Raw genomic sequence first — 10,148 nt, forward strand, 5'->3', positions numbered from 1 at the left:
TACACAAACCTGAAATAGTAACTATTAAAAAAAAACCAAAACAAAACAAACATCCACCGGTTTGTTTCTAAGCAGAGGTCCCCGAAAGGTCGGGCCCTACTGAAATGTCGGTATCTGCTGCTCTCCGCACCTCTAGCAGGGATGCTGCTGACGGACTGCGCCGCCAGCTCGGCTCCTGTCGCCGGACAGCGGCGCACCCTCAAAAGACCAACTTCTTTATTGGGAGCATCAGGCACAAAAATAAGGATGAATTTTATCTCGCTCTCTATTTCTGTGTTCCGGTGCTGTCAGCAAATGCCAGCCTTTCAGAGGCTTGAGCTTGTGTTTTGCTCCCAAGGTGTCTCACGTAAGTCAGCATTGACAGCGCTGAACGTTTGCCTTTCATTAAGAAAAAAAAAAAATCTAAAATGCATAGCATTTAAAATCATGTTTAAACCCGAATAAACTCGTCTCACCTCCCCTCCGTCCCCTGAAAAAGAAGCAAAATGAAAAATCCCACCTCTCCTAATTCTTCCAAAGGGAAGAAACGCTCTCTAAATGAATGCCCGGAAAGGATTTTTCTTTCTTACTGTGGAGATGACAGATTTAAAAGAAACCTGGGTGATACAAAACGATTAGCCAAAATATGCAAAGAGCTCTATTGTCACCAACTTTTTAGGTAACTTAGTTTCTTGGTTTATAGGCACCTGCCTAGCTCTTGGTGAGGCATTTCCTGGCGGTGTTTGCGAGTTGCGGTAATACCCAGCACGGTTTATGCGTCTTGCGTGCGAATAGAAACACTAATGGAAACCAAATTATTTCTGCTAAATTGGGGTTATTTTGTATCTCATGTTGACTGTCTGGATGGAAGTCACAATGCCGCAATTTTTCCTGTTAAATGAATTCTATGGTTGTTGGTCTCACAATAACTTTTTCACTTTATTAATTATATAATAATACATTTTTAATGAAAGATTATTGTTTGTCACGCTGAGTGTACTTTCTCCATTCTCTGAGTTTGATCGCCACTTGAGAATCCTGGTAAGGCAATTCTCTGGTAAGAGCGCCCAAAATAAAGACATAGCATTTTCTATAAATAATAGCAAGAGCCCTGCGCAGATTTTCTGCCCAACGGAATTCCCAGGTTCCCAGATCCCTTTACTGCTTCTGTAGTTAGCATGCGTCTGGTATATATAACACTGAAATGAAGGAAAAAATATATCTGTATAGATCTGTCAAGCTAGCGACAAACAGAGATATTATATGACAATTACCACAGGAAACGGAAGAAGCACAGGGCGGTTGGCGCACATAGTTTAACGCATTTTACAGGAGGCACTTTACAAAAAATTCGGTGACTCCTGCTGAAAGGTGAATGATTAACCCGGCTTCAGGAGAGGGGCTGTTAGTGCTCCCCTTGCAAAAGGAGTTGTGAGGGGGCTGTAAAGGAGTCGTAAACTGCCCCCTCCTGAGGGCAGAAGTTGGCATATCAAATCCAGGGATTAACAAAAATGAGGGTTTCCTGGGCTCGGTCCGCAGTTGAGCTGCGTTGTTTTATTCTGCGGACGTTACTCAATGGAGCAAACGTTGTAAATCTGGGATCGGGTCCCAGGCTTGGTAGACAGCTGGCAGCAAGGGGCAGGGGGAAACTGTGTTAGTTCTCGTTCATCCCCACTTGGAGAAAAAGTGCATTTTTAGTTTATTTATGTCTTTTGGAAGGAGGAGGGTTGGGTGCCGGCATTTCTACAGCTCTCTCCCGAGCGGTGGAAAAGGAGATTTGAAGAAACAAGCCAGAGTAACAACCTCAAATGCCAGTTTCTCACTTTTTCTTTCTTCTCCTTCAGCTGCTCCCTTGCACCTGACTTCCCCCACATTCAGCCACCTCCCGGGAGGGCACACCCGTGGGCCTTTGCCCCGCGTTCATCCCACCCCACCAGGAAGGCTTCTGCGGGGATTCAGTGTTTGGCTAATCCTCACTCTCCCGTGATTTCCCCGGAAAAAAGGCTGTGGCACCCCCCAGCCCCCAGCCCCAACCCAGCGGTGCTCCGCATTTTTACGTGTCTAAACCGCTTCTCTCGTCGCTCTGGTCCCTGGCCTAAGCCTCTGCGGTGGATACCGAGGTGTGACAGGGCTCCCCGCCTCTCAAGGCACCCTCGCTTCCCTCCCGGGCTCCCTGCGGGAAAAGCTTCAAGGTCTTTGGATAGAGGATAGTGGGTAGACACCATGGGAAGTGGTGGTGTTATTATTTATAACACCGTCTCCCTGCTCCGATTGAGCGCCGTCTAAATAGGTATTCACAGTATAAGATAGCTAGTCTATAATTTGAATTAAAATCCCCCCAACGAGCCCGTCGCTGGAGAATTCTGAAATCACAAGCCTAAAATGACACAATGAGCCCATGGTGTCAATAAACCGTGAGCGAGATGGAGAGATTGTCACTCCAGACCGTAACAGTTCTGAAAGTGTCATTACCGTCTGTCCTGTCAATGAGCTCCAAATTAAGGACTATGAGAAACAGCGAGATAAAAGTCACCGTCTTGGCTCCATTATGGGCGATCGTGTCAGTGATCTGAGAATCACTGGAAAGCGATTCTCACACACCCCCCCCCCCCCCTTTTTTTTTCCCCTCTAATGTACTTTTCAAGCCATGCCTCGGGATGCCAGGGTTTGAGGTGCGCTGAGAGGAGAAGCAACCTTGAAGTACCCCAGGCTGTGCCTCAAGCTTTCCCATTGAAACTGACGGAGCTTCTTTGGGAAACTGTGTGAATTCAACGGAGAAGCCAGAATAATTCCATCAAAACTGTGCTGGGGCCAAAGAGTACTTCATTTGATTTGGGAAATACGTGTGATCCCATGAACAGACACTTTTCTAGACCATTATTTTCTTAAGTCAACACAAAGACGGTGAAGGGAAAGATGGAAATAAAATAGAAGCCTCAACTTCAGCAAAAGACAATGCATCTCCATTTGAGGTAGCCCCTTCCAGGCATTAGGACTTTCAGAAATTGTCACCAGTCTCTCTCTCCTGCGAGCCTGAGAGAGTTAAGGGGACTTATTCAGGAATTGGAAACATTCAGTTCTGGATTTTTGTGCCTTTGTGGGTTTAAGCAAAGCAGTTAGCGTTCTTCAGGAGGGGTTTTGTGTTTAATATACATGAGTTCATTCGACTACAATGGGAAAAGAAAACTCATTTGTTCTTATAAAAGTAGTAAGGAAAGGTAACTTTAAATAGACTGTCAAAAAGGATCCCGCTCGAGGGGGTTGCCTTCCCGCTAAAGGGCCTACATTCAACTGTAATTTCACCCCGTTATGTTGTGCAGTAATTCCTGAGTTTATTCTCGCCACTGGTGCTTGATTTTCTGATTTATTTTTAAGGTCATGAAAGAAAAACTGTGGGCTTCGGTTATGCTGTCCTCTGGGAAGGAGGTCGGGGGAATGTTGTTTTAGATGCAGGAAAAAAAACTGTGAAGAGTTTGGGGAGACTGTTGGCTATTAATGAAGAGTCCTGGAAGCATGTTTGGACAATCGGTTTCTCCATTTTTCGAAAAGCCTTTTTAAAGAGATTTTGATAGGTGCTGCATGCTAGCCGGCTTTTCTGCTGTTTATTGTCTATGTTAAACTAGTCCCAGAATCCAAGTTTTATTTATTTGTTTCTATTTCTGTTCTCGTGGCCCTGGAAGAAAGCTGGCTCGGGTTGTTTTTCGTTTTTTCTCTGTCCTTCTGGTTTTTTGCTCTTAACCTCCCCGAGTTTTGTTTTTTCAAGGCCCCAACCTCCAGCACGTTCATCCGTGCTGCGGACGCCGCCGGAGGGGAGGTGGCAGCGGGGCCGCACGGAGGGCACTGCGGTACCCGCGCCCGACTCCCCTGGGGTCCCCTGATGTCACCAGGGTCCCCGGTCCCCGCGGCCCGACGAGGGCGAAGGCCGTGTGCTGGCCGCCCGGCCGCACGTGTGCTAGCCCGGCGGTTTCATTAGGGAGAAAGACGATGAAAGGGGAGGCCGGGAGGACCGCGGAGCTCCCTCTGCGTTCCCCGGCTTTCAAGGGTCCTTAGAGCCCTTGAATGAAATTACTGGGCGAAATGGGGTCTGGCGGGAGCTGTCGTGTCTCGCCCCCCTCCTCGGTTTGTACGTGTAATGCCACTTCTGAGAGCGACAATCGGGCTGCTTGCTGGACAGGCAGGGACAAAAAGGAGATTAAACCGTTTTAAATAATAATAAAAAAATATCCAAAACGTAAGCAGAGTGGATTACACTTGCTCCAGCGCCTCGGTTCCCCCCACATTCCCCTAAGAGCCGTCCTGGGGCCTCGCAGACCGGTGGTCGCTGGCCGGGGCAGAGGTGGGGACACGAGGGGGGGCACCCGGGGAGGCCGGGCAGCCCTCACCCGCGCTTGGCTCCGCCGAATTTGGGAAATTCTTCTGAGCTTGTTCTGTTGCCTCTGGGTCTCCGTCCGTCGCCGTGTTAGATGTTGTGGCCGAGGAAACCCCGCACTTTTCTCCACTCAGGATCGTGCAGGATGCTGGGGAATGCTGCCCAGGCTGGTCGGGCTGAAGGATTCCCCCTGCCCCCTCCACGCGAAAGGTGTTCCTCATTCTAGGGCATTTCAGGGTGTATCTCCTCAACTTTTCCTCGGGAGACTACCGTAAACTTACCGTATGACATCTGAATTTCTCAGAGATTGTCAGTGTGTTAAAACTTCCCTGGCTAACTTCGGCTACCGAGCGTTGGGCTGCTGCAGCATCAGAGGGGGGAGAGGGATTTTCTCTCTACATTTTCGTCTTTGATTTTTTTAATTTTTTTTTTTAACGTAATGAAATTAAAACTTTTGGAGCTCATAGTTGACATTTTGTGGAAAATTGAGTTATCAAGGCAGTAATTATTTCACAGGGAGATAAAACTCTCATAGCCCTAACTGTCAAATAAGGCCCTTTTCAGATTTTAATTACAAAATAAAATTAGTCTGCTCTTCCTCGGAAGGGTTTGTGAGTGGCTAAACAGAGGTTTCCCCAATACTGGTGGTCGTCAAACTCTGCTAATTAGCAATGCTGAGAAATTCCAGTTAACAAGGACATTCTCTAAGTCTCTGCAGGTTCCCTGCCGTTCGCCTTCATTTCCATAAGAAGATTAAGAGTGGAGGGGAACACACTCAAATGCAGATGCAGAAAAGAAGCGTTTTTAACAAGCATCATAATAGTAAGATGCTTGGCTAGTTCTCACCTAATTACTGCAACTTAAACCTCTATTTGCAGCTAAGGACAAAAAATGGGGTTGCAATCTCCCATCTCCACAAGGCTGATTTATAGTTTGCTTTAGATTGGTTACTAGCAGGTTCAGGGAAAAAAAAAAAATAAAAAATCTGTGTATTATTTCAGATACAGTTAACAGGATAGGTTGCATCCTTGGAGCTCTTAGAGAAATTGGCGAGTGTTAGAACAATAAATACATAAAATCCAAGTAGTTAACATTCATTTTCTTTTCAAGACAATCATAACCTGGAAATAAGTGTGTGCGGCAGAGCCCATCCCTGGGAAGGTTTGCAGACTATTTGTTTAATGTAGGCACTTTTCATTTCCATAAATTATACCAAAGGCAACGATTTTTTAAATCCACTCGGATTAAACTGTCCCTCTGCAGGCCTCCCTTCCAACGTGGCTATGTTCTTCTAGAGAGTGGTGGTGTCATTGTTATCAGTACCGAAAATCAGGGACCATTTCATGTGTTGTTTTTTTAATTTTATTTTATTTCATAGCCAGCATCTCCCTCTGCTCCTGCTTCTGCCCGGTGTGTGTGGACATATCCTCAACCAAGCACAGCTCCATGCCCAGAGGAAAGGCAGGAAATGCCCCAAAAGAGCCACCCCCTCACCTTATTTTCTGCAGTGCATTATTATGTATATGTGCCAGATAGTTTATTGCATCGATAATTAAAACTGTTAATTAAAATAGAGCTGTAAATACTCCCGATAACACAATTGTTAGGCATTTCCCATCCTTTATCCTTATGATAAATGCAATTAGGGAAGCGCCAGGCCCCGAAAGGCCCCCGGGGTGCACCCATAGCCCACGTCGCCCTGTCCGGCGTGGAGCACAGGGCCGCTCACCCCCACCTTACATCACCCCGCACCCCCCTCCGCTACAGCCAGAGCGAAACGGCACTTTGCCTGCTCACAGCCAGCACTCATCGGGTTATTATTACGATCAACACCACCCTCCCTTTTATTTTAGAACTTAAATATACCTAAGCTTGTTTTGGGTTGCATTTTTCTGATGCTGTTGTTGGGGGTTTTTGTTTTATTGGGGGGGGGGGGTTGGTGGGTTTTTGGGTGTGGGTTTTTGGGTGGGTTTTTTTGTTGTTGGTGGTGGGTTTTTTTAAATAACGTTATCAACTGTAGACCACAGGGAGAACAATAATAAAGTAAACAGCCACTGTGCCCTCCGGAGTCTCTGGGCAATCAGATTTCGTTTATATCCTACATCTCGTAATTTGCACCTATTTTTCGACGGTTTAACCTATCACTTATCTAGGGGTTATATATACATTTTCGAATTAGATTGAACCCGATAGGATTTATTTGAATAATCCACCTGCAGGAAAGAAAAGATGCCTCCCTATTCGTTGGCTGGTTTTTTATTATCGTTATTATTATTATTATTTAGATTGGATGTAATTGCCCGGTCCCTGCCCCACCGGCCCGGCTGCCCGTCCCTTTCCCGGCTCCCCGCGGCACCTCCCCGCCCGGGGCAAGGCCTGACCGGCAGGGGGCGCCGCAACGCCGCGGCTGAGTCCGTGCGGGACACCAGGGCGCTGCCCGCACCATTCCGCGCCCGCCGAGCCCCCGCACCCGGGCCCCTGCAAGGGGTCCCCCCCTCCGTCCCGATCCCCCTCCGCCTTAACGCTGTGAGGGGGCTGGAGCGAAAGGTGGAGCAGCCCCACTAGGGCGGGGGAGGCGGGGAGCAGCGCGGGGCACAGCGGATGGGGCGGCGCACGTGGAGCAGGTCCGGGGAGCGGCTCCCCCCTCTCACGCTCTGCATCCCCTCTCCCTCCTTCCTTTGTCGTCAAGTGCGTTTTAGCAACAAAGATTGCAACAAGAGTGTGGAAGTAAACTTAGCCGAGGCTTTGTGCGGCCCGTGTAGTGACAACAAGAGAAATAGCAGGGCCTATTTGTAGCGCCCGAGCACTTTCCTCCGCCCCACGCTGAGCCCCTCTCTACTTTCTCCCCCGCCGCCCGCACCAGGGGCACGGGCAACGTTAGGCCGCCCGGCCCCTGCCCCTGCAGAGGGGGTCCCTGCCTCGCTTTGTAGATCTGGGGGATCCGTGTTTGCACTGGACAAACCCCATCCCCTGATGCCGTAGGCTGGAGGGAATGGCTTAGTGCGGTGCGCCACGGCCGAAACGGAGCAGGGCGTGAGAGGGCACAGCCACTCCCTGGGATGTGCGGTGCAAACTCGGCTCCCGACAGCGGCAGGCAGGGGAGAGACGCTGTGCAGAGCCTGGCTCCGCTTCCCCGGAATCCTGGCGCCGGCCGGCGGTGGCCTGCGCTCGGCGATCCGGGCCGGCCTGGAAGGGGAGAGCGCTGCACATGCCGGGCCCCGCGCAGCCGGGGGGGATGCTTCGTCCCGAGAGACAGGGGCAAAGAGGGGTGGGGGCAGGGGAGAAGCCGTTCCCTCTCCGCTCGCCCCATGACTTCTCCCAGCCCCAAACCAAAGCCAAATTTAAAAAAAAAAAAAAAAAAGGGAGGGGGGAACCCCACGTAGCAACAATGCTGTTTACCCACTTCCTCCAAAAGGCGTGTGTGACCTGTTGCTGGAAGGGGGGGATACAAAGGCTTCCCAGTGGCTGCCTGGGCCGCCTCCGGGCCCGCCTCCCCGCCGAGCCGGCCCGGCGGCTCCGAGCCCCCGCCCCGTTTCATGCAAAACCGGGGGTAGAGACTTGTCCTCAGTGGCGGAGCCGCCGCGCGCTGATTGGCCGGGGAGAGTACATTTATTCCCTGACAAGCCCCCATCACATGGATGGTTGTCTATTAACTTGTTCAAAAAAGTATCAGGAGTTGTCAAGGCAGAGAGAGAGAGTGTGTGTGTTTGCAAAAGGGGGTAAAGTAGTTTGCTGGCTCTTTAAGACTGAGGTGGAGAGAGAGAGAGAGAGCGGCGGGCAGAGAAAAGGGAAAAAGGAGGAAGAAGTTTTTTAAAATCGAGGCTCCGGCGGCAATAATAGCAGTTATTAGCATTATTAATCCATCAGTGAAGAGGAAGATCCTGATCTCGATCCAAGCGTGGTTTTGGGGAGTCCCCCTCCCCCCTTTCCTACCCCTCCCTAGGAAAAAAAAAAAAAAAGTCCGACTCGGGACTTCGCTGCGGCTGCTCCTCGCTTCTCTGCTCAAGGCTGGTTCCAAGCAAAAGTAGTTTGAATGTACAACATGATGGAAACCGAGCTGAAACCTCCCGCCCCCCAGCAAACTTCGGGGGGAGGCACAGGCAACTCCAACTCGGCCGCCAACAACCAGAAGAACAGCCCGGACCGGGTGAAGCGCCCGATGAACGCATTCATGGTGTGGTCCCGCGGGCAGCGCCGGAAAATGGCCCAGGAGAACCCGAAGATGCACAACTCCGAGATCAGCAAGAGGCTCGGGGCAGAGTGGAAACTTTTATCCGAGGCGGAAAAGAGACCCTTCATTGACGAAGCCAAGCGGCTCAGAGCTCTGCACATGAAGGAGCACCCGGATTATAAATACCGACCCCGGAGGAAAACCAAGACCCTCATGAAGAAGGATAAGTACACGTTGCCGGGGGGCTTACTGGCGCCGGGCACCAATACCATGACGACCGGGGTAGGGGTTGGGGCCACCTTGGGAGCTGGGGTGAACCAGAGGATGGACAGTTACGCGCATATGAACGGCTGGACCAACGGAGGCTATGGGATGATGCAAGAGCAGCTCGGCTACCCGCAGCACCCGGGCTTGAACGCTCACAACGCGGCGCAGATGCAGCCCATGCACCGCTACGATGTGAGCGCCCTGCAGTACAACTCCATGACCAGCTCGCAGACTTACATGAACGGATCCCCTACCTACAGCATGTCTTACTCCCAGCAAGGGACCCCGGGCATGGCCCTGGGCTCCATGGGCTCTGTGGTCAAGACGGAATCCAGCTCCAGTCCCCCCGTAGTCACTTCCTCTTCTCATTCAAGGGCTCCTTGCCAAGCTGGGGACCTTCGGGACATGATCAGCATGTATCTACCAGGTGCTGAAGTACCAGAACCAGCTGCCCCAAGCAGACTTCATATGTCCCAACACTACCAGAGTGCACCTGTTCCTGGCACAGCCATTAATGGCACACTCCCTCTATCACATATGTAAGACAAAGGGGCCGGGGGGCGGGGGGGGGGGGGGGGGAGGGGGGGAAGAAAAATTAAACAAAACAAACGACAAAAAAAATCCTTTTATTAGAAATTCTGGACTTTTCTTTTTTTTTTTTTTTTTTTGTTTTTGGACTATTTTTGTACAGAGAAAACACGGGGCGGGGGGCGGGGGGGGAGCAGAAATTAAACCGACAAGGAACGTGTATAGATCTTGGAGGGGAAGCAACTACACTAAACTTTTTAAAAGTTCTAGTGAAAACGGTAGGAACTTTGCAGAAAGTTTGCAAAAGTCTTTACCAGTAATATTTAGAGCTAGACTCAAAGAGCGAAGAGGAAAATGTTTTAATATTTGCAGGCAACTTTTGTACAGTATTTATCAAAAGTAACATGGCAATCAGAATGTCCATTGGTAATAGAGAGAAGGAAAAAAAAAACAAACTTGTGAATTTGCCAATTATTTTTTAAAAATGGACTCTTACTGGAGCGTTGTGGCTTTGGCAGCTGGATTTGTAGCAGCTGCAGGAGAGGAGAGGAAATTATTTTACATCATTTGGACATTTTAATTGTTTTAGAAATTGTACAAAAGACACAAAAGGTAGGATGAGTACTTGCGAACCATGGGCTTGGTTTGCCATGGGCAAACGTTTAGATTGTACTAAATTTTTTTATTTTTTTTTATCTTACTCTTGTTAAAAAGCAGAAATTGCCATGCAGGTTCATACGCCGTTTGTTAATTTATAATAACTTTTTGTTTCCAGACTTCATTCTGTTCAAAGAAAAGAAAAAAAAAAAAAGGAAAAATATTTACCAACCTGAA

At 49.3% G+C, this 10,148-nt stretch overlaps 1 protein-coding gene across 1 annotated transcript; it reads left to right on the plus strand.

The window, feature by feature from the left end:
* The first annotated feature begins 7,831 nt into the window (after positions 1-7,831).
* SOX2 (SRY-box transcription factor 2) lies at positions 7,832-9,340 on the plus strand. The gene has a single exon (XM_062603101.1). It carries the CDS (start codon positions 8,382-8,384, stop codon positions 9,327-9,329), a length of 948 nt encoding a protein of 315 aa, XP_062459085.1. The 5' UTR covers positions 7,832-8,381; the 3' UTR covers positions 9,330-9,340.
* Positions 9,341-10,148: the final 808 nt, after the last annotated feature.

Source organism: Pezoporus occidentalis, unplaced genomic scaffold, assembly GCF_034315485.1.
Source record: "Pezoporus occidentalis ecotype Australia unplaced genomic scaffold, CSIRO_AGI_Poc_V1 ctg8, whole genome shotgun sequence".
Taxonomy (NCBI): Eukaryota; Metazoa; Chordata; class Aves; order Psittaciformes; family Psittacidae; genus Pezoporus; species Pezoporus occidentalis.

What these genes read in the sequence shown, in the direction of transcription:
- SOX2 (XM_062603101.1), top strand. Translation starts at nt 8,382, where the DNA reads ATGTACAACATGATGGAAACCGAGCTGAAACCTCCCGCCCCCCAGCAA.